Source organism: Mesoplodon bidens (genome assembly GCF_964165515.1).
Source record: "Mesoplodon bidens genome assembly, chromosome: 11".
Classification (NCBI taxonomy): Eukaryota; Metazoa; Chordata; class Mammalia; order Artiodactyla; family Ziphiidae; genus Mesoplodon; species Mesoplodon bidens.
In genome coordinates this window covers 41,361,934-41,384,856 of record NC_138167.1, presented here as the reverse complement: position 1 = coordinate 41,384,856, position 22,923 = coordinate 41,361,934, and the positions used below count along the sequence as shown (strand labels likewise).

Sequence of the window (22,923 nt, the reverse complement as noted above, 5' to 3'; positions counted from 1 at the left end):
TGTGACTTGACAGGCCGGGGTCGTGTTGTGACTTGTTGACCTGGGGAGGCGGGTCAAGTCCCAGCACACTACCCGGGCAGCCTTTGGGGGCGGGGCAGGGCAAGTCTCGACCTTCATCTTTTGGGGCCGGTTCCTCCCGGACCTGGCATTCCTGGCTCCCCCAACAGATTGTGGCATCGGAAGGGGCCCCTCCCGGGGGAAGGCTAGGATTGGCCACCAGTGGCCTGGGAGGAGGCTCGGATCCTTCCGCGGAGGCCCGGGGGGGGGGCGGGGGGTGGGGCCCGCGTGGGGTGTTTGTTCTCTTGGGGATTAATGGGGGGTTGTGGGGGAGGGGTAGGCGCGCTCCCGCATGCGCACTGCGGCCCCTCCAGTTGGCTCGTCCTTGTCCGCTGGGCGGGGGCCCGGCCCCGCCCCTCTCCCGTCCGGGCAGCGGCGGCGGCAGCGGCGGCTGCGGCGGTGGCGGCGGCAGCGACGGCGGCGGCGGTAGCAGCCTGCGCGGTGCCTTCTGGGAACGGAATCCCCAGGGCTGCCCCTGGCCCCCATGGCGCATGCGCGGGAGGCCGCTCGGTGATCCGCGGCGGCGGCAGCGGCGCTTCCTGCTAGGACCGGCCGGGGCCGTACCGGAGGCTCGGGCTCCACCGACCCTCCTCCCACTCCCTCCCACTCACCCTCTGGGCCGCGACTGCGCAGGGCGGGGCCGGCCGAACCATGGGCCGCGGTGAGTGCAGGGCCCGGCCCCCCCACCCCGCCCCTCCCCCTCCCCCTCCCTTCCCCTCCCCTCCCCTCCCCTCCCCTCCCGTCCCGTCCCTACCCTCTGCCCCCTCCGCGTCCTCTCGGCCCCTTTCCCTGGCCCCATCCCCATTCCCCCGCCCTCACCTGCCCCCACCGTTTTTCCCTCTCACTGCTTGACTTTTGCCTTCTTCACCTCCTTCCCCTCAGTGCTTCGCCCACCCTCCGCCCGCCCTCTCCCCAAGTTCCTTCCTACTTCGTGCGCCTTCCCCTCCTCCCCGAGCCGAGGGAAGCAGGCTGGGTGACAGGCGCCTTGTTATGAGAGGGAAAGTTTAGAAGCCGCCAGTGTGGGGTGGGAGCGATGGTAAGGTTGGAGAGGATACTTGCAGGTTTGGGGGGCGTCCCCATGTACATCAGAGGAGAATTCTTCTTGGAGGTAATTTGAAGGCAGTGGGACAGGAGGTGCTGAATCCCCTTGCCTTAGGCTTGGGGGAAAATTGGGAGTTTCTGAGAATCGTGGGAGAAGACCCAAATGAACTAGATCAGTGATTGTCTAGTGGAGCCAGGCATGGGGGGAGTTATGCTGGTACCACCCCAGCGGGCAATTGGGCAATTGCCTGGTGACCTGTGGGGCAATCTACTTTTTATATGATCTTCCTGAGGGGGAGGGAACAGCAGGGGCCAGACTCTCTGGGAAACTTCCTAGTGGCCTGGTATTATAAGAATTAGCCCACACTCCTGGCTGAAGGTTTCTCTCCTTGGTGGGACAAAGGGGCCTTACCCTTTATATGCCTAGGGATTGGGCTGTGATTCCTTGGTCCCTGGAAGTTGAGGCTTTGACCCTCTGGTCCCTAAGGACTGGACATGGAAAGGATGGTTGTGGACTCAGCCAGCAGATCCCTGAGATCTTTATGGGTACTTACCTCATATTATTAAGGATCGTTCCCTTGAGAGTTTCCTGGGCAGATTCCTGACGGTCCCTCCTCTCTCCTGTGTTGCAGGTGTGGGCTAAGCCGGCGGCCCCGGCTTTAGACTGGACCCCACAATGTTTGCAGAGATGTTCAGGTAGCCATGGTGGGATGGCAGAGGGTTCCCCCTCATTCTCTCTCCCAGCTCTCCGAGGGTTTCCCCTTGCCTCCGAGTCCTCTTGAGTCTCCCCACACCTTTGCTTTTCTTAAATACTCCCTCAGGTACCCAGCCCAGTTTAATCCTCCTAATGCCACATGGATGTCTGTGTTATCAGGCACGTGGGAGCTGATTACACACAATGAATGGGGGCAATGAGAGCAGTGGAGCAGACAGAGCTGGGGGCCCTGTGGCCACATCTGTCCCCATCGGCTGGCAGCGCTGTGTTCGAGAGGGTGCTGTGCTCTATATCAGGTATGACCCCCCCCAATTCCCCAGTTTCTATCCCCAGGCCCTTGAATTGCCTGAGTTTTCTCCCATCCCTCCTCTCAAAGCCCAGATTGCTGGTGCCCTGTTGCTCTCCTGTGTTCCTCCTCCTTCCTCAGCCTTTTTGCTCTCTGTGTCTCTGGCCCTTTGCATTTGTTCTCTCCGTCTCTTCCTTATTCTGCCCTTCCTAGGAAGGTCTTTGACTAATGAACTGTTCTTTAAGAGTCTCTCCCAATTCAGCGTCAACTACTCCCATACTCTCTGACCCTGTCCTCTCCCAGCCCAAGTGGCACAGAGCTGTCTTCCTTGGAGCAAACCCGGAGCTACCTCCTCAGCGATGGGACCTGCAAGTGCGGTCTGGAGTGTCCACTCAATGTCCCCAAGGTCAGAGTGGTGAGGGGAGCCAGAGAGTACAGGGATAAGCCGGGAGACTTAATGCAAATCACTGACTGTGGTAGCTCTTCTCACAGATTCTGTTCCCTCAGGGTCCCTGTCCATGCTTCCACCTTGCAGGTTTTCAACTTTGACCCTTTGGCCCCGGTGACCCCGGGTGGGGCTGGGGTGGGGCCAGCATCAGAGGAGGACATGACCAAGCTGTGCAACCACCGGCGGAAAGCCGTTGCCATGGCAACTCTGTACCGCAGCATGGAGACCACCTGCTCACACTCTTCTCCTGGTGAATCTTTTCCACTTTACAGAGACTGAGGAAAACTTAAGGGCCTGGAAGAGGGATGGTGGGAGGAGCTTTGTGAGAGGAAAGCAAGGAGAAGGGTGGAGTGGGGAGCTGCTTGGTGAGAGGAGGGCACAGGGAAGCTGGGAATTTATGGGAGAAGGGATGGAGAAGACGAAAGTTCTTGGAAGGGGAGCCACAGGTTGATCCTTTGTTTCTCATTTATTGCAGGAGAGGGAGCGAGCCCCCAAATGTTCCACACTGTGTCCCCAGGGCCTCCCTCTGCCCGCCCGCCCTGTCGAGTTCCTCCTACAACTCCGCTTAATGGGGCTCCTGGCTCCCTTCCCCCAGAACCACCTTCAGTTCCACAGGCTTTCCCCCCTCTAGCAGGCCCTGGGGGGCTCTTCCCACAGCCAAGGCTTCCTGACCCAGTCCCCTCCGGAGGCAGCAGCAGCCCTTGTTTCCTGCCAAGGGGCAATGCCCCCTCTCCAGCTCCACCTCCTCCACCTGCTATCAGCCTCAATGCCCCCTCATATAGCTGGGGAGCTGCTCTCCGATCCAGCCTGGTGCCCCCTGACTTGGGCTCTCCTCCAGCCCCCCATGCTTCCTCCTCACCACCTTCTGATCCTCCTCTCTTCCACTGTAGTGATGCCTTAACACCCCCTCCCCTGCCCCCAAGCAATAATCTCCCTGGTCCCCCTGGCCCCCCTGGTCCTGCCACTCAGCCACCAGTGTCTTCAGCCACTATGCACCTGCCCCTGGTCCTGGGGCCCCTAGGAGGGGCCCCCACGGTGGAGGGGCCCAGGGCACCCCCCTTCCTTGCTAGCAGCCTACTCTCTGCAGCGGCCAAGGCACAGCACCCCCCTCTCCCCCCTCCCAGCACTTTACAGGGCCGAAGGCCCCGTGCCCAGGCGCCCTCAGCTTCCCACTCCTCATCATCGCCCCGTCCCTCTCAGCGTCGCCCCCGCCGCCCCCCAACTGTACTTCGATTGCTAGAAGGGGGAGGCCCTCAAGCCCCTAGACGGAGCCGCCCTCGGGCCCCTGCTCCCGCCCCACCACCTTTTCCTCTTCCTGAGCCCTCCCAACCGATTCTCCCTTCTGTGCTGTCCCTGCTGGGACTCCCCACCCCTGGCCCTCCCCACTCTGATGGAAGCTTTAACCTTTTGGGGTCAGATGCACACCTTCCTCCTCCCCCAACCCTCTCCTCAGGGAGCCCTCCCCAGCCCAGGCACCCCATCCCACCCTCCCTGCCTGGGACCACCAGTGGCAGCCTCAGCAGTGTGCCAGGTATGTGAGTGTGATGGAGCCCTTCCTCCCTTCGGGTGGAGAGAGACAGCCAAGGCATTTACGGGAGAACTGAGAGCTCTGTGGTGGTTTTCTTTTTTTTTTTTTGCGGTACGCGGGCCTCTCACTGTTGCGGCCTCTCCCGTTGCGGAGCACAGGCTCCGGACGCACAGGCTCAGCAGCCATGGCTCACAGGCCCAGCCGCTCCGCGGCATGTGGGATCTTCCCGGACCGGGGCACGAACCCGTGTCCCCTGCATCGGCAGGCGGACTCGCAACCAGTGCGCCACCAGGGAAGCCCTCTGTGGTGGTTTTCTGGGTTGGGGGCAGGGAGGTTGGATTCTTTGGACGCTGGGAGGAAGGACCTCCCTTGAGCTGAACCTCTCTTTTTCTTTGCAGGTGCCCCTGCCCCACCAGCTGCCTCCAAAGCCCCCCTAGTCCCTAGCCCTGTGCTTCAAAGCCCATCCGAAGCGCTCGGGATGGGGTCGGGCCCAGCCTGCCCTCTGCCTCCCCTGGCTGGTGGGGAGGCTTTCCCATTCCCCAGCCCCGAGCAGGGCCTGGCGCTGAGTGGAGCCGGCTTCCCGGGGATGCTAGGGACCTTGCCTCTCCCTCTGAGTCTGGGGCAACCTCCGCCTTCTCCATTGCTCAGTCACAGTTTATTTGGCGTGCTGGCTGGGGGAGGGGGACAACCTCCCCCTGAGCCCCTGCTACCCCCACCAGGGGGACCTGGCCCTCCCCTAGCCCCAGGCGAGCCCGAAGGGCCTTCGCTTTTGGTGGCTTCCCTGCTTCCACCACCCCCCTCAGACCTTCTTCCACCCCCTTCCGCACCCCCTAGCAACCTCCTTGCCTCCTTCCTGCCCCTGTTGGCCCTGGGCCCCACAGCTGGGGATGGAGAGGGATCTGCAGAGGGAGCCGGGGGTCCGAGTGGGGAGACATTTTCAGGTTTGGGAGACCTGCCCCCCTTGCTGTTCCCCCCACTTTCAGCCCCCCCCACCCTCATAGCTTTAAATTCTGCGCTGCTGGCTGCCAGCCTGGATCCCCCGTCGGGGGCGCCCCCCCAGGTGAGGATGAGGGTGAGTGGGTGGGACAGAACCAGAGGTAGAATCAGAGATGGGAGCTGGGAATCAAAGGCTTTCAGTTTCATGTCTGAGCTCTTCCTCAGGGTCTTGGGGGAGGGCTTAATTCTTGGCTGGGGGTAGGATGGCTGCAACAGCTGGGTCTGTATTTAATAAACATGGCCTACTTCATGTGAGGCTTCAGTGGGATTGTACATATGAAAGTACTCTAAACTTACTGAATACTTTACACATGTAAATGTAATAACTATTCTTTCTCCTTAGCCCTGTGTCCTGAGTGCCCCCCAACCTGGACCACCTACCTCCAGTGTCACCACGGCAACTACTGACCCGGGGGCCTCCTCTCTGGGCAAGGCCCCCTCCAACTCAGGGAGACCCCCCCAACTCCTTAGCCCTCTGCTGAGTGCCAGCCTGCTGGGTGAGTCTGAGGGAAGACTGGTGTGGGAGAGAAGAAAGGAAGCAGAAAAACTGAGAGTAGAGGCTGGATGAATTAGGGAAGAAAGTCTCTGACCACCGGGTAAAGCCTAGAAGAATAATAGGGTCTGCTCAGCTTAGCTGGTTGGCCTAGGGAGACCCTTGACTTTACAATTCCTCAACAGGTGACCTGTCTTCGCTGACCAGCAGCCCTGGAACCCTCCCCAGTCTGCTGCAGCCTCCTGGCCCTCTTCTCTCTGGCCAGTTGGGGCTGCAGCTCCTCCCTGTGGGGGGAGCTCCTCCACCCCTCTCAGAGGCCTCTAGTCCCCTAGCCTGCCTGCTACAGAGTCTCCAGGTGAGGGTATGGGTGTGGGTATGTTTGTTAGGGAGAGAAGTTTTTCCCAAACTGGAAGTATAGACATTTTGAGTTACAGTAGCAGAGGGACTGCATTTGAGACTGACTGAGATTTTGTTTTGTCCGCAGATCCCTCCAGAGCAGCCAGAAGCCCCCTGTCTGCCCCCTGAGAGCCCCACCTCAGCCCTTGAACCGGAGCCTGCCCGGCCTCCCCTCAGTGCCTTAGCCCCACCCCACGGTTCTCCCGACCCCCCAGTCCCTGAGCTGCTCACTGGGAGGGGGTCAGGGAAACGGGGCCGGAGGGGAGGAGGGGGACTTAGGGGCATTAATGGTGAGGCCAGGCCAGGCCGGGGCCGAAAGCCTGGCAGCCGGCGGGAGCCTGGCCGACTGGCCCTCAAGTGGGGGGCACGTGGTGGCTTCAATGGACAAATGGAACGGTCCCCAAGAAGGACCCACCACTGGCAGCATAATGGGGAGCTGGCTGAAGGGGGTGCTGAGCCCAAGGATCCATCCCCTTCTGGGCCCCATTCTGAGGACCTTAAGGTGAGTGCAGAGTGATGGTGGTCTGGGCACAAAGACTCTGAGGAAAGGTTGAGGCCAAGGTGCCTTTTCCTAACTTTTCCTACACACAGTCTGTCTTTTCTCAGGTGCCCCCAGGGGTAGTCAGAAAGTCTCGTCGTGGCCGGAGGAGAAAATACAAGTGAGTATTGGGCCCACTACAATACTGGCCTTTCCCCACATTTTCTTGGGTTTATGGAAATAGCTCAAGAGTGACTTGGCTTTCAAAAAGGCAGATACTTGCTTGAATATGAATAAGGATATTACGCCTTTACTATCCAAATGTAGAAAGTTTCCCACCCAAACTCTGAAATTCACCTGGTGCTTGGGGAGGTGTTCCTGACCATCTGTGCCCCTTATTGCAGCCCTACCCGGAACAGCAACAGCTCCCGCCAAGACGTTACCTTGGACCCCAGCCCCACAACCCGCGTAAGTGTGCGGCCCTGTGTGGGTGGGTGTGGGTGCGTGTATGGGGTGAGGCAGGAGGAGAAGGTCAGTGGGAGTGGGGAAAAAATAAAGGACTTCCTGATACCTAGCTGTTTGATCACTTCTTTCAACTTCCCCTCTTGTATAGGCGGCTGTCCCTCTGCCTCCCCGGGCCCGCCCTGGCCGTCCTGCCAAAAACAAGAGGAGGAAACTGGCCCCATAGCAGCCATACCTGGAGCTGGATCTGACCCTGACTGGGGAGAGCTGAGTGCTGAGCCTTGGGAGCCCCTGCCAGCCACGTGCACCTGTGGACAGTGGGTGGGGGCACTACTCCCCACTCAGAGCACAAATGCAACCCCTTCCCCACAATCCCATCCTGAGCCATTGCAGGGGGTAGGGAGGTCACCCCCTCCCCCCCAAAGCCATGTCACTGAAAAGGCCTGGGGGGGGGTATATGGCCCTCTCCCCACCAGGCTAAGGGGAACACCCCTTTCCCCAGGTCTTTTATTTGTTTAAGTTATTTTTGCACAAATGACTCTTTTATATTTAATTCGACTTCATTGCCTCCCTTCTCGAAGCCAGCAGGCTCAGTTTACAAACCTGTGAGCTACTGTTGGCTGCTGCCCTCCTTCCCAGTGAAAGGTACAAAGCAATAAGCATCATGCACCCTCCCCTCACCCCTACAACACCCCTCTGCCTCTGGCTCAGGTTGCTCAAAGCACAGATCCCTTCTTACCCGTGTCCCCAGGTTTGAAACACATAGCCTCATTTCAAGGTGTAGCCAGCTTCCCTCTACTTTCCTCTGGGATATAAAAAGGGGGTAAGGGGGCAAAGAGAGCCATCTGGGTCTCTCCTCCCATACACACTACACTGCCCCTTCTCCCCCCATCAAAACGCTCAGAGACGTTGTGATGATGCGACTGAGGATTATGCAACGTGGTCCAACCGGAGCGGCCAGCATGACCAGCTGTCCAGGGGCTGCCTCCTGCCTTTTCTTTTGTAAAGACAAGACCTTTGGGAGTTTTAATTCTGTTTTGTACTTGCCCTTTGGGGCCTCCACTGCTTTTCTATGGGAGACACTCTTAATTTAACAGATGAGAATATTTTAAAACTCTGGCTCTGACTCTGTCCTCATTTTTTCCTTAGTTCTTTTGTAAGAACAGGTGACAATTTAAATCCTCCTCTTACAGTAGAGAGTGGCTTAGACTGTCTATTACACTGTGAATGTCTCTCTCTCTAGTGCTGCCTCTTCCCCAGGAAACAGCAGAGGCCACACACAGTACAACAGCATTTAATGGTCAGAAACAGTTGTACAGTATTACAGTCAGTCACAGAAGCTGTGCTGGAGGACAGGATCCAATCCTTCCCCACACCAGGCAAAGCAATATTGGACAGGAGCTGGCATGTGGCTGGGCCCACGTCCTCATCCCCGTGGCCTGAGGGGAGACCACCATCTAATATCCCTCAGGTTCCACTACTCTTCAGAGGAGGGGTGTAAGCCCCACATGCAAGAAGAACCCCTTGCCCCCAGTGTCAGATGGGATGTGAGAGTTATGATTAAGGGGAAACCCTGTGTAAGGTGTTAACGGAGTTCAAAGGGGTAGGGATTACCCCTGTTCTCCATCTCCCAAAGGTGCTCACTTTCCCAGTTTCTTCATCCGTTCATCAATGTTGGCAAAGTTCCGCTCAACTGTGGACAGGTTATCACGCATTGTTGTCTGCACCTAGAAAAGTGACAGAGCTATTTTACTCTTTGTCAGGTTCGGGGGCTTACCTGAAGAAGTTCTCTTACAGAAGACAAGAAAGAAATGGAGGGGAATTCCCTGGTGGTCCAGTGGTTAGGACTCGGCGCTTTCACTGCCGGGGCCCGGGTTTGATCCCTGGTTGGGGAACTAAGATCCCACAAGCCACGCGGCGTGACCAAATTAAAAAAAAAAGAAAAACGGAAAAAGAAAAAGAGCGGGAAGTTTCCAGGCTACCCTGGAATACCGTGGACCTAGCACAGAGTCTGCCAAGCAGGCAGGCTTCTTAAGAATTCCTGTCCTGACTTTAACCAGAACAGCTCTTTTATCTGTTTTATGTAATGAGGAACAAGTAAGATTTTGTTGACATGAGGGTTTCACAGGTCCAGTTTTAGAAAACTGCTCTGGAGGAAGAACATACACCAAGCACTTAAATTTATCTTGATGCTCCTGTGACACAAGACAACTTTAGTGCTTCTCCCAGCTCTGAGAACAGTGCCCCCAACAGAAACCGAGGACTCGCTATGTGCTGGGCACTGCTAAGAGAATGAAGAAAGAGGCGAGGCTCACTGCCCAGCATCAGGAAGGAAGTGGCAGAACCAGGTGGGAGCCCAGCTCCTGATTTCAAAGCCCATGTTCCATCTGATGTGCTGTGCTCAAAAGCATCTGGTTGAGGACCCAGGGAGGGTAAAACTAAGCTGTGACTACAGAGTGAAGGGGTAGGTTTTACAGGAAAAACTGAGGTTTACTGAACTCTTAACAATTCACTCATATTATTTCACCTAATCCATACAACTCTGAGGTAGGTATAATTTTCCAGATGGTAAGATGGAGGTTCATAGATTAAATAAGTTGTCAAACGTCCCACAACCATTCAGAAACAGTATAGAGACTCAAACCAAGCCCCTGCCATACCACCATGCCACCAAATGGGCTAAGGCAGAACCCTATGGAGATGAAGCTGGAGAACCTAGCCTGTGTGTGCTGGGGAAGGGGAGTAGCCGACCAATAAAGGGGCACACACCTGGGTCAAGAGGGTGGCGCTGTCCTTGAGGGAACAAGCGATCATCTGCTGTGTGGTATCCAAGTGTGTCATAAGCTGACCAAACTGCATGGCTATGAAAGAAGGTCAGAATGGTATGTGTGGCGTTAGAACCCAAGACCAGAGGGAAGGGGACAAAAGCTGCCCACTTTCTAATTCCTCTTAGCACCCCTGGCAGCTGGCCTCCCACCTTGTTCATGCAGCTGCCTGATGGTGACAAGTCTCTGCACCAGCTCAGGAAGGGTGGAGGCGAGTGGGCTCCAGCGCTGTATGGTTTCATACAGCTGGTGCACCTGGAGGGACAAGACAGTGGCCAACCTTCAGCGAAGTACACACTGACCACTAAGGTTGGAAAGGTCAACTTGGTGGCGCAAGAGGGAAGCACTGCCTTTTCTCAGCTATTAAGAGCTTATGAAGACAGGGACCTGAGGATTCAGTGCTCTCATGCTTTGCTCTTAACCACCAGAAGAGTACATAAGGGAGCAGGAAAGGGTATGAAGATGGAGGAAAGGTAACTTCCTGACCTTGCTTTGTGCGTCTGCCTCCTCTACAGAAGCTTTATGCTTGGCAATCTCATTCACTTTTCCCAGGACACTCTGAAAGCACAGATTTTAAGGTTGATAGGGCATCTAGGGCTTCCAGAGTCCCAAGCTACCTGTAATCCAGTTTGCCCCCCATTTAATACCTGTAGACGAGCCTCCACTTGGTCCAGAACTGCAAGGTCCAGGGCGCTCACCTTTGCTTGCAACAGCTCTACAGTCTCCTGGGGGCGGGGGTTAGGACAAACTTCATGAAGGGGAAGAATCAGACCAGAAAAGGCCACCCCACATTCCACTGGAGGTAATTAATAAAGAGCTACAGATCCAAAACCAATGTTCCAAGCAAACCCAATCCCGATATCTCCTCTGTAATCCAAACACTCCAGTTCCTTTCACACTCACCATAAGGCAGGCTCCCTGCAGACCTGCAGAAAGGGGATTCTGATGGGGAAAAGCAGGAAAGAAGTCAGTGGTTCTTATCTCTCCATGTGATTACCACCTTCCCCCATCCTTTCTGGTTCTAGTGGGCAACCCCTGGCTGATCCTGTAACTGGAGCCCTTTCCTGACTCCTCCCAGGATTCTGTGGAATGCTGTGGACCTCAGGGCGCAGGATATGCGGGTTAGACTAGGTATAGGAGAGCACCTGACCTGAGCATCCTGATCACAGCGTACAGCTGCTTCCAGCTCTGCCAGGCGCTTCTCGAGTTCTGCCACCTAGGGGGAGGAAGGAGGGGAGATTTGCCATCCACCTCCCTGATGCTGCAGTGGGAGGTAAGATCCTGCTCTTTGTTTGTTTGCTTACCACTCCCCTACCCTCTCCCCACCGCTCTGCCAAGGGACTTCTTTCCCTGGAACACATCCCTAGTCACAATCTTAAAGTCTTCACTGAAAGTAGACGGTGAGGCAAACACGGAGAATGAGACATCAAGAGGAATCAAGCATTCCCAGCACCCTCTCCCCAGATGTGATCCCTTGGAGGGAGGCAGGAAAGTCTCTAGAGCCACATCTCCCCGGCCCCTCAACCAACATTACATACATACATACATACATACACACATACATACATACATACTTTGGCAGCTTGAGAGAACTTGTCCTGCTCAGGCCGAGAATGTAGTTCATAAGTGACAAGGCTGCTATCTGGGGGTGTCCCACTAGTGGTCTTTCCCCCTGAACCAGTCCCTTTGCTGTTCTTTGTTGCTTCCAGCTGCAGCAGTAGGCGCCTGGGTCAGGAAACCAGAAATAATATCATGACTTGAAGGATGTGGGTCAGCCCAGTCACTGTCATTTCTGCCTCACAGTCGGCATTAAGGAACAGCTAGGCCACTTCTCCCCTTCGTATCCCTGTCAGTACCTGGCTGAGTCCCCCTACACCCCAATCACCAATGATTTCCCAACGAAGTCTGGCACCCACTTAGCCAGAGCTCCATCGGGGTCAGTAAGGTTGATTGCGGCATCTGGTCCCAGCAGCTTCTCCAGATGGGAAGCAACCAGCTGCTGCTTCAGGGCTGCCAGCTGTTTAGCCAGCACCACGGGGGTCAGCTTCTCCTCAGTGGCTGACTCCTTCACTGTCGTCTGGTATGAAAACAAACAGACAGTGAGGGGTGGCAAGAGTGAGTCAAGGAAAAAAAATAGATCAAGACCCTTAAAAATAGCTGTGGCTGAGGACTTCCCTGGTGGTGCAGTGGTTAAGAATCCGCCTGCCAATGCAGGGGATCTAGGTTCGAGCCCTGGTCCAGGAAGATCCCACATGTTGCGGAGCAACTAAGCCCATGCGCGACAACTACTGAGCCTGTGCTCTAGAGCCCGCGAGCCACAACTACTGAGCCCATGTCCCACAACTACTGAGCCTGTGTGCCACAACTACTGAAGCCCGGGTGCCTAGAGCCCATGCTCCACAACAAGAGAAGCCACCGCAATGAGAAGCCTGCGCACCGCAACGAAGAGTAGCCCCTGCTCACTGTAACTACAGAAAGCCTGTGTGCAGCAACAAAGACCCAACGCAGCCAAAAATAAATAAATAAAAATAAATTTATAAAAAAAAAAATAGCGGTGGCTGAAAGTCACTGGGATGGTCCTTACCCACCTATAGCACTGAATATAAATTCATGTGCATTTCTAAACTCTGAAAACCTCAGCCCCCTTATCCAGGAGCTTAGGGAAGCTTTCTCCTCCTGCTGGGAGGTCTTCCTCCGCTATGTAAGTCATAGCAGAGAGGGGAGAAGAGTTTATAGTTACCTTGATTTTCTCAACTTCAGTCATCAGCTCTTGGACCTCATGCAGCAGTCTCTGGTACTTTTGCTGGGGTGTCTCCTTCACTCCCAGACCCTCTCCAAGCTAGAGAGCAAGCACAGATGGTGATGTTACACCTCCCAGTAGAGGGAACCTCAAGAATTTGTCCAAACCCCAGGCCTAGTTTGTAAGTGCATCATACCCAACTCAGAATCCACATCATCCTAGTACAGGAGAACTGGAGATAGCTGGAGGCCTGGAGACTCTCCAGAGCAAACAGCAGGGGGACAAAGCATCCTCAACTGCATCCTGCTGGGTTCCTCAGGGCCCCCAACCAGAGAGAAACTTGGAATCCCAACTATGTCCCTTGATCTCTCTCTTAAATGCCCGCTGGATAGGATTGCTGCACCATTCCCATCAACACACACACAACAAACCATCTCATATTCTCCAGATTCATATCCCGTTCTTTTGGTTTTTCCAATTCGATCTGAGAAATCTGCCAAGAAAAGAAGATGGAATTGAGGGCCTGATCAAGACCCACGGCAGTCATGGTCTCAGATGACTGTGAGGGCTTCCATAAGACAGCCCAAAGCAAAAGTCAGTTAAGGCCTGAGGTCAGGCTTCCCCATCCAGTTTCCAACCGGGTCTCACCAAGTCCCTTTGTTCCCACTCTCTTGTCTTTGAACTTGTCATAGGCAGCATTGGGATTGACAATGATGTGCTCCACACTTGTACTCGTCAGCTCCTCCTGCAGGAACAGGTAGTTCAGACCAGGGGCAGACTCATTCCCACCCTCGAACTTCCCGGACCCCACAAAATCCCCAAACCATTGGGAGACTGGGCCGTACTTTCCCAAGGGGAAAGAAGGGCGGCTCCACTCCAAGCTACAGACCCAGGTTCAACCTAGGAAATGAAAGCTTCCTGGTAAACTTGGAGTCTCAGTTGTATAAATATTAACACCCTGATTCAACTGGCAACAGAGGCAGCATAACCTCCCCGCCCATTCTGTACATAAGCCTCCCTATCCCCTCCCCTTCCCCAATCCAACTGGGCCCTCCCAGTTATCTGGCACACACCATGCATTCAGGGCAAGAAATCAACTTGACTTCTTTTGACCTCCCCCTCCTAAAAGTAAATTTCCTTGCTGCTGAGGAAGTCTATTTTCAAGCTAACTTCCCATCCTTGCTGGAGGGAAAGAGGAGACAATCAAGCTACTAACTCTGAGAGTGAATATCAGGACTTTCATAGCTGCTGAAGGGAAGATACCAGCTCTTAGATACAAAGGGAAGGTTGGCAGAAGGCCTGACCAGAAGCCTTGTTTCCAGGCTGCCGTGAAGTCAGGGAATTCAGGGGATACAGAGAAGAGGCAAATGCTTTTTAATTTTTTGGCCGCACCACGCGGCACATGGGATCTTAGTTCCCCAACCAGGGATTGAACCCATGTCCCCTGCATTGAAGCGTGGAGTCTTAACCACTGGAGTGCCAGGGAAGTTCCTTGCTGTATTATTATTATTATTATTATTATTATTATTTTTTGTGGTACGCGGGCCTCTCACTGTTGTGGCCTCTCCCGTTGCGGAGCACAGGCTCCGGACGCGCAGGCTCAGCGGCCATGGCTCACGGGCCCAGCCGCTCCGCAGCATGTGGGATCTTCCCGGACCGGGGCATGAACCCGTGTCCCCTGCATCGGCAGGCGGACTCTCAACCACCAGGGAAGCCCACTGTATTACTTTTTAAGGGACATCTTAAAAGCAACAAGCATAAGCTGTATCTGTTTGCCAAGAGTACCCATGGGCAAAGGCCACGTGTAAGTCCTGAAATGGAGATAGCACAGGATCTTTTCAGGGAAGCTGCAGTACCTGCCTCTTCTCCCTGACCATTCTGCTGTTTCTCAAGCACTGAAGCTCTTCCATAAAGAGGGGATGTGGTAAAGAAAGTGAAAGAGATTTCACCCTAGAAATTGACGCAGAAAGGTTCCCTCCTTACTCGGTATCTATTAGCTATTCAGATTCTAATAACTACACCAAGACCACGCCCTCCAGACTGCATGTCTCTCCTTCAATTGTCAGCAGTCCGACAGGTCTCATTATGTTACTGAAGGAAGTGGAAGGAGACCAGGAATCCTTTTCTGTTGGGGTGGACATCTCCACCTTCCACAGGAGGAAGGCAAAGAGAGTCTTCCCTCCTTTAGCCAGAGCAATGATTCTCAACCCTGGCTGCACAACAGAATCACCTAGAAAAGGCGGGGGGTGGGGGGTGGGGCGAGGCCTGGGTTCACCTCTGTAGATTCTGATTTAATTGTTCTGGGGTAGGGCCAGGGTAGTAGGCCAGTTTAAAAGCTACCCAGGTCATTCTAATATGTATCCACGATTGAGAGTCTCTGTCTGCGTGTGTGTAGTAGGGGTTGATTGGTGGGGGAGCAGTTATGATGGAGAGACATGGAGAAAGAGCAGCAGACACAAGCTCCGTCCTTCATCTCTGCTCTGCTATTACAGAAGGAACCAGTGTGAGTGGCAGCTTTATAAATAAGGGAGGAGGGGGGTAAGGAGAAAATATCAACTTCGACCTTTACCTCTTCTTCAGGGAAGTGCTAGGCAGAGGGGCAAGAGCTGAAGATTAAGGGAAAATAAAAGGGTTCGATGTCCCATATGCAAGTGCCTAGGGGAAGAAACAACTGGGTCCCAAATTAGTCTCTCCTTAATTTTCTCTGAAATGTTATGGCCAGAGCACACACTGGCCAAATAATTGTGTGGTCTCTGGCCTCTAAAGTGTTTGTCTGAGGCCTCATGTTCAGGAAAGAACATCACCCTCTCAAGTTCCCCTCAAGAATACGCCTCTCCTCCTGGGAGTGTCCCGATCAAGGCCAACGAGGTAGAAAAACAAACCTCTTTGGGAGGCATAGTCTACAGACCAAGGAAAGAAATTAATCACAGCTACCATTTTGTTAAGCCCTTATTATAAGCCAGGCACTATGCAGATGAGAACCTACTTTCTTATTTACTTTCCTAAATAGGGAAGGTGTGGAACGAGAAAGGGTCAACAAACAGAGCGTGAGTCTCGGAGGTTCTGGGACGGTCAGTGCTTTCATCTCACTATTCCTGCTGCAGGAGCACGTCCTGAGTCAGAAGGGCTGCCCGACGCTGGCATCCTCTTGGAGCCTCTCCGAGCGTGTGGCCCCGGAGACTCAGGTCGACAGCATACTTTAGCCCTCCGGTGGCACCTACTCCGCCAGTGACTCGGAGATCTGGGGGCATGGGCTGGAGGTAGTGTCATTACAGTGATTCGTGAGATGGGAAAAGGTCAGCTGGGGCTGGGGCTGAACAGAGGGACGAAAGATTTAGTAGAGATAAAAGGACAGAGAAACAACTGCCCATCATAGCACACCCCGTTAAAAAGCACATGAAAGGTCAGGCTTCTTACCAGCTCCTTGTGGTTTCCCCAGAGGTGAGAAAATCAAAAGAGTTAAAAGGAAAGGGAGTGGGGACATGGGGGTGAGGGAGGGAAAAAAAAGACAAAATTGTTATTAGCAAATCGTCACATGCACTACATGATAGTCTTCAAACATACTGCACCACAGGGCCCAGGGGAGCCTAGCAAAATTTTGGGGCCAAGAAATTTCAGCTGGGGTCACCACAAACCCCAAGAGAAAGAAGAGCTTGGGACCCTTTCCTCTCTGGTGGTGAGGATGTCATGAAGCTCTGCCATTAACAGCAGCAATTCAGGATCATCTGAGAACTAGTAGTTAGATGTTGCAAGCTGGTGGCATGGAAGAGGAAAGTGGGGGGAGAGAAGGCTGAGATGGAGGGGAAGCTGTAGAAACGGCAGAATGTGAAGCAGAGGCTGTGAAGATATTCTGAGAACCTGTAGCTGATTGAAGGTCCATGATTCTCAAGGGGGAGTTCATGGCTCAAGTCTTCTTATCTCTCGGTTTCTCTAGTTTTGAAGCATTAGGCATTTGGATGGCAGAATCAGTCATAATGAGGGTGCTCATGTGGGTGGTTTGATATGACTTTATGTTAAGCAGGACAAAATATGTCAGGTACAGATGGTGAGTTTAAGGAAATACGAAGTACCTAATTGAAGCCCCATCCTCATTCTCTGTTGCCAGAGGAGAGGCCGGGCAAATCCTGATCCCTCGTGTAGCCTGGTGTGTTTATACCCATCCTGAGTGGTTGGGAACTCACCCTACAGCTCTGAGGGGTCCAGAGCAATTCTGCCATGATGTGCTATAGCACAGAGAGTCCAAAAGACACCAAGATTCACGGCTACCAGACATGCGCAGAACATATTTCTTCAACCCTCCGTTCACGAGGTTCACAGGGGTTGGAGGGTACACAAGGGGGAAAGGTGAGAGTATCTCAAAGAGGCTGTATTTTAGTCCAGGCCACGTAGACAAGGCTCCACTTCCAGGCAAGACTGGTAAAGAACTGCCAGGAGAGGAAATCAAGCTGTATGCACAGCCTTTCCAGGATCTCTACTGATGGGTAGACAGAAGTGTGGGAAGTCGAGGATGGTTATATGGATATGAAAACACATGATGGGACAAAAACAACTGCATCCTGCTCCAGAGATTTCAGCTAGATACATCTGAACTTCAACCTCGCCATTCCCCTGTCTCATGCCAGAGTCCAGCCCAGCCGAGACTCCTCTTTCAGCTCAGGGTAGAGGTGGATCCAGGTCCTGTGGTCTAGGCTGGGATGTCTCTGCAGAGTGGGTGTAAGCACTCACAGGTGCACACATGCAAACACACAAGGGGAGGCACACACACTATACCTTTCTCTTACTTGCCTCACCAAGCTAAAACCAGCTTGAGAAAAACTCAAGGAAAAAGAGAGGACAATGGGCCATAAGTTCAACTTCAAATCATGAGGAACAAGCAGAATGGGGGAGGAAAGAAAATCAAAAAAAGGAAAAGTGGTATATTTGTTTGTAAATAGTATATATCACCTCCAGGTCTGAGCTGTGCGTGGGTTGGGAAATGAGATTTTAGGGATAATTTCTGTAACCTGGAGTACTAATAGTCACCATGGGAACCTATTACACCAGCCAACTTGATTAGAAAATTCTAAGTGCCCTGATCCCAGGTACCAGTTTACCTGGTACAGGACTCCCAGTCCCTCTCACTAATAACCTCCCAGACGCCCCAGGGTTGTTTTGGCTAAGTGGCTATGCCTCAGAGGGCAAGACCTGAGGTTCCAGATCAGACACGGGAAGAGGTCACTGCTGCTCTCTGAGCCTGTTAGGCTCTGTGCCAACACCGCAGCCAGGGGCACTTCGGAACCATGATGACAAGGGAGATGGATAGTGCTGTAGAATAAAACTGTCCAGGATGAACCAACACAGTGCTGACCATCCAACCATTTCTAAAGGAGGGGTACAGAAACAGAAAGACGCACGAAAGCACAAAGAACCCAAGCTAGTACCCTAAAAATGTATATAACACCCCTTTCCTATCCCATTTACCTTTCTCTAAAGGCTTAGCATAGGGGAATATTAAAATGAGGTTTTTACCAGGTATAATCCACATACAGCCAAGAAGTGAAGACTGTTGCTGTCCCCCTTGTTCTCCACCCTTGTCCAGAATGGCTAAAAGTCACTCCCTTTCTCTTAACTCCATTTCACTCTGTGGAGGAGAAAGGCAACCCCCTAACAACTCCAGCTCTTAACTGCCTCATGTCCAGAAGCATTCTTAGTCTCCATGTTTCTATCCCATCCTCCATTGGACAGTTGTATTCTGCACACCTCACAAGGGGAAGAGACAATGATCCATGAATCATAGTTGTGCTTCTAAACCTTGATTAAGGATCTTTAACCATGAGGCCAGCAGGCCCCTTAGTGACCCAGCTAGAGATGCATTAGAATTTAAAACAATTAGCTGCAACAATAGCACAGTGACAGAGCATTGCATGCAAGATGGCAAATGAAAAAAACATGCAGAGAAGAAGCATCGAATGGTCTTACTTGTGCAAACTAGTGTCCAGGCAAGGTGGTGAGGAGGGAGGATGGGGGAAGCATTAGGAAAAACTCAGATAAGTTCAAGTGCGCCAATAGTCAATGAACACAATCAAGCATACTCTGTGATATCCCAAACTGTAAGGAAAAGAACCTACTATTTCACATCTCAGGCTGGTGGAGTTTTCAGCATTATCTACCCTTTGGAGAACTGAAGCCTCTGCCACAGACCCACCAAACTAAGGCTAAGTCACTTTTTCCCTTTCAAATGCATCAGGGATAGTTACAGCATAAAGGGAGGAACTAAATCCTATTTCTAGTGAGTTTTCTAAATTAACTCCCCTTGCTCCGGCAGTTCAAAAGCCATGAGCAGAATGCCTCACAGACCCAAAGGTAGGCTGTGGGCCCAGGGGGGAGGAAATTCCAATTGGGAATTAGCTTTCCTGACAAGACATTTTAAGAAAAGTTTCCAAAAAGCCCATCACCCCAATCAACCCAGGACTGTCTGAAATGCAGAGGGGATCCTCCTAGAATGAGGAGGAAAGAGCCAGACTGGGCGGTTTTCTGGCCCATTCACTTTAGAATATTTTAGTTCCTGCTAAAATTGTTTTGAAGGGATAGCAGGAAAATCAGGATCATGTTTACCAAAAATAAAACCTTCTACTACTTTCCTCCCCCATCCTCCCCACTATGGGAATCGCAAACTTTAATGTTTAAGTTAAACTAGCAATTACAATCTTTAGGGGCTATTATAGGATATTATTTCCTTCAGCAGCCCAATTTCTTCCACAGAGGAGCAATGAGAAAGGAAGTGAAAAGACAGTGAGGGTCAATACCCCTTGACTATTTCTTTAAATAAAAATCTGGAGACTGTCCTGAAAGGTTCCATACGAAGCCGGTCATATTGGTTGTCTCCAGGGAATGGAACTAAGCAGTGGCAGGCAGCGGTGGGAAGAGACACTTTTTGTTCTACGTGCATATATTACCTACTTCAAAAACTAATAAAATTAAAGTTGAAAATAATCTGGAAACTAAAGCAGAACATGCTCTTGCCAGGAGTGAAGGTGACTGAAATCTCATGGTTCAGCCACAATAGTGGTGATGTGTACTGTCACCTGTACTAGGTCTTGGGAAGGTAAGTGAGAAGGGGACAGGCTGCTAGTGAGAATCCAGGCCTCACAGAAATGAGGTTTCTGGATTGTCTAAGTACAACCCACTGCTCCTCAAGTTGCACATATACGTCAGTATTAAGAGCAGTGGCAGAACCATTACTCAGCTGACTTCCTGAAAGCTGCCCTCCTAAGGCCCACAGGGACATGCAGGGGCCAGAGACATTAGCTGACATCAGGAAACATCTCAGGCCTCTCCCACTCCCGCCAGGGCTCTTGAAGTAGCTGAAGGTCTCCCCACCCCATTTACTCCTCCCTGGCGATGGAGAGTCATTTAGCTGAGCCTTAGGTGATGGAGGCAACTTAGCTCCTCTTGTATTTACCATCCAGTTCCTATATACTTCTATACTGGCATCCTGGGCTACATGCTGCAGGAAATGAACACTTATGGTGGGCTCTCCCCATCAGCCACCCCACTAGATGCTACTAAAATAGGCTGCTCAGGCTCAGCAGGGAGGAACAGCCAATCAGGGCTGCACATTCAGTTCTTCCATGCCTGGGATGAGGGTCATGTTCTTTTTATTAAGAGATAGCCCATAACTTCAAAAGGAGAATTACAATGTATTTTTTCATTTGGAAAGGGGACTGCTATGATATTACCTGTCTGTATCACAGCCAGCGACAAAGGGACAAAGTTCCACTCATTATCTCACCATGAAGGCTTGATATTTTATAGGCAGAGGCCTAGGCCAGAGTTGAACGATCTCTGAACTATGGTAGTAGAATGGAGTCCTCGGTATACATACTCCTGCCCTTTGAGGTCAGAGACTGCTCCCTAAGAAGATACCTCTTAGAATGACAGGTCCACACCTAGGTCCTAAGCAATGACAACATCTGCATTATCTCCAGATACTCAAGTTTGGGGGACAGACTGACATGCCAGCAAGTACAGAAGCAACAAGGAACACACCACTCTGAGAGGGAACAGGGAAGGTGTTCCCCACAAAGTAGGAACCACTTCCACGTGGGGGAAATCAAATAAGGAATAAGTGAGTACGCCAAGCCATACATTATAAGCCAGCCACCAGCATTCTCCAGAAGTAACCAGCCCCACAGACATAACCACAGGACTTACAGACACACATACTGAGCCTGTTCCCACTGACTCTTGGTCACAACTTTATTGAGATCTCACACCATCAGTGTGACCCTAGCCCAGCTCTCCTTGGAAATTACAGAACCTAAAACACATCCTATAAGACATGTTAATAGATCTTTGCTCTCCTTGGCACTTACATATAGAATTTTTACAATGTTGATTTCATTCACTCAATTTTTTCTTTCATGTTTCTTACATGTATCCTAACTCCCCCATTAGTCTGGGTGATTTTTGAGGGCAGGGACATTTCCTCCTCTGCATTGCATAAAAATCAACAGAGAATGTACACATTCAATAAATAATGCTAAGCGGTTTCCCTTATGGTTAAAATGTGTCCATAACTAATTCCTTCCTCTTGAGTTCTTCTTGAATCTGAAAGCCCTACCAGGGCCTCTCCTCTGCTGATATGAAAGATTTATGTGCTTCCTCAAATTTGTTTTGCCCTAACCAGGTTCCTTATCTTTCTAAAATCTCGAATTCATTTTCCTGCTCCTTGGCCAATGGATACTGTATATTCACATAAAAGAGTATTCCTCTATACTTCAAAGTCTAGCTCTTGTTAGGATACTAACAAACATGTACTGAGCAATATATTTTATGAAATAGAGGCCTAGGTCTTAACCTCAAGCAGTTTGTAAGTGCTCAGGATTCGTGATTCATTACCATGGACTAGCACCCAGAGCCCTAACTAAGTCACTAGCCCCCAACCTGTTTTAAGATATTTCAATTTTATTTAAAAGGCCCAAGTACCAGGCCTCTTAGCTGTAATTCCACTGACCTGACTTTCCTTCCTGGCATTGCTCATTTGCAAGCCCTACGACCTACATACCACCCAGGCTGGGTTGGCATACCCGCTTATTGCTGTGGCTCACTAGAAAAGGGAAAAGGCCTGCCTGGGGGAGAGAGGTCAGAGTCCAGAGGAGTCCTGAGGCAGCGCACAGTCTTACCGCATCAAACTCCGCTTGATCATCCTCAGGCAGGTCGCTGGTTTCATAAACATCTGGCTCGTTCCTGGCCTGCAGGTAGAAGCAGTGACCACCCAACCTTACTACCCAGCATCCACCAACACCCTTGACCCCACTCCATTTGAACAAGTTAACAGAGAAAGCAGGCTGTGACGCCAGGATTCCGCCCCTTCTTTCGCCTGCCCCGTGAACTGCCTGTCAGTTCCCATGTCTCAGAGGGGTGGGGATAACAGTGGGGACACCTGATGGTTAATGGTGAACGTTAAGTGATGACAAAGATGTTACCCTGAATCTGAAGCGGGGCGGGTCCTCGGCACTCATGTCAGGAGAAGGGGAGCTATCATTAGGCCCTGTACACACTAGCCTGGCACAAGGGCTGAGAGTGACTCAGGACCTTAGTACTCAAGGTCCTATCCCAACCCCCACCCCATGAATGCAGGCAGGGCAGCACAAAGGGAGGGTACATGCCGGCCTGGGCGGGGGGGTTTGGGAAGGAGGTTCCCCAGAGAACATAGTTCTCCATCTGGCACAAGAGGGGTTCTGTCACGGTAACCTCTTCACTCTTGCCAGGGTGAAGGCCATCACCAAATGGTCCGGTATGTGTGTCTCGGGAGGGGGTGGGGGGCTCATGGGAAGATTTGGGGAGACACGGGTGGTGTTGACACGGATGGCATAAGCACTCGAGCACAGTGGTAAGTGCCTGGAGATGATTTCTGAGCCGAGAAACCGGCGACTGCGGAAAGGGGCCTTGTAGGCCGTCCCACGGCCCGGCCCAGTCGGGTCGAAGGAGTCCGGAGGGTGCAGCGGCCGGTCGGGGAGCTAGCGGCGGGAGCCCTCGGGGCCGAGGAGGGGTTTCAGGCGGGAAGGGTGACGGGTTGCTGTCTGTTGGGGGTCCTTAGGAGGTCGGGGGCGCGGTCTTGGGGAGCCAGGGCCGGCCGTGTACTCACAATGCCGGGAAGGTCGGCGTATTTAGGGTCCGCCATGGCGGCGGCGAGGCGGGGTTGGGGGACCGGAGCCTCGGTGGAGCCGGGGCCGGTGTTCGGATAGGGGAGAGGCTGTGTCCGGGTCCAGGATAAGGCGGCCGCAAAGGGAGCGGCGGAGGAGGCGGAGGAGTAGGAAGTCTCGCGACAGGACTAGTACAGGGGAAGGGTGAAGCAAAAGTCGCGAGAACAACCCACTACCACACCCGTGGAGTGACAGGGATTGGCGAGAACGAGACCTGGGAATGACGTAATGGCGGGGAAGCGCCGCCTGGGATTGTGGGATATGTAGTCCT

The 22,923-nt window shown here is 52.7% G+C and overlaps 3 protein-coding genes across 5 annotated transcripts in view; 2 read left to right on the top strand and 1 right to left on the bottom strand.

Moving 5' to 3' along the window:
- Nucleotides 1-443: 443 nt before the first annotated feature.
- Nucleotides 444-7,261, top strand: MBD6 (methyl-CpG binding domain protein 6). 3 transcript variants are annotated; one of them, XM_081249374.1, is made up of 13 exons: nt 444-718; nt 1,731-1,794; nt 1,973-2,109; nt 2,403-2,505; nt 2,635-2,797; nt 3,026-4,078; nt 4,474-5,135; nt 5,415-5,568; nt 5,750-5,919; nt 6,049-6,462; nt 6,567-6,619; nt 6,843-6,906; nt 7,052-7,261. In XM_081249374.1, exons 3-13 carry the CDS (start codon nt 1,997-1,999, stop codon nt 7,124-7,126), a joined length of 3,024 nt encoding a protein of 1,007 aa, XP_081105500.1. In that variant the 5' UTR covers nt 444-718; nt 1,731-1,794; nt 1,973-1,996; the 3' UTR covers nt 7,127-7,261. The 3 variants fall into 3 exon arrangements, with proteins under 3 accessions (XP_081105500.1, XP_081105498.1, XP_081105499.1); XM_081249372.1 differs by having other exon boundaries at nt 3,023-4,078; XM_081249373.1 differs by lacking the exon at nt 444-718 and adding an exon at nt 878-1,165 and having other exon boundaries at nt 3,023-4,078.
- A 917-nt stretch (nt 7,262-8,178) lies between these two features.
- On the bottom strand, nt 8,179-22,774 carry DCTN2 (dynactin subunit 2). The gene is made up of 14 exons (XM_081249375.1): nt 22,595-22,774; nt 21,630-21,698; nt 13,114-13,210; nt 12,897-12,958; nt 12,466-12,564; nt 11,642-11,802; nt 11,300-11,450; nt 10,876-10,941; nt 10,629-10,667; nt 10,373-10,450; nt 10,212-10,283; nt 9,878-9,980; nt 9,670-9,761; nt 8,179-8,627 (listed from the first exon to the last, which is right to left on the bottom strand). The coding sequence occupies exons 1-14, from the start codon at nt 22,628-22,630 to the stop codon at nt 8,541-8,543; spliced, it is 1,212 nt and encodes a 403-aa protein (XP_081105501.1). The 5' UTR covers nt 22,631-22,774; the 3' UTR covers nt 8,179-8,540.
- Nucleotides 22,295-22,923, top strand: part of KIF5A (kinesin family member 5A) — a 32,166-nt gene continuing 31,537 nt past the window's right edge. The window contains exon 1 of the mRNA XM_081249371.1: nt 22,295-22,339. The gene's annotated coding sequence lies outside the window, so the exon portion shown is untranslated. The remainder of the gene's footprint in view (nt 22,340-22,923) is intronic.

What these genes read in the sequence shown, in the direction of transcription:
- MBD6 (XM_081249372.1), top strand. Translation starts at nt 1,997, where the DNA reads ATGAATGGGGGCAATGAGAGCAGTGGAGCAGACAGAGCTGGGGGCCCT. An exon ending in GCCTGCTACAGAGTCTCCAG is followed by an intron (nt 5,920 to 6,048) that starts GTGAGGGTATGG and finishes TTTTGTCCGCAG; the next exon opens with ATCCCTCCAGAGCAGCCAGA. An exon ending in ACCCCAGCCCCACAACCCGC is followed by an intron (nt 6,907 to 7,051) that starts GTAAGTGTGCGG and finishes CCTCTTGTATAG; the next exon opens with GCGGCTGTCCCTCTGCCTCC.
- DCTN2 (XM_081249375.1), bottom strand. Translation starts at nt 22,630, where the DNA reads ATGGCGGACCCTAAATACGCCGACCTTCCCGGCATT. An exon ending in AATCTGGAGAATATGAGATG is followed by an intron (nt 12,565 to 12,896) that starts GTTTGTTGTGTG and finishes CTTGCTCTCTAG; the next exon opens with CTTGGAGAGGGTCTGGGAGT. An exon ending in TGCAGGGAGCCTGCCTTATG is followed by an intron (nt 10,451 to 10,628) that starts GTGAGTGTGAAA and finishes CCCCGCCCCCAG; the next exon opens with GAGACTGTAGAGCTGTTGCA.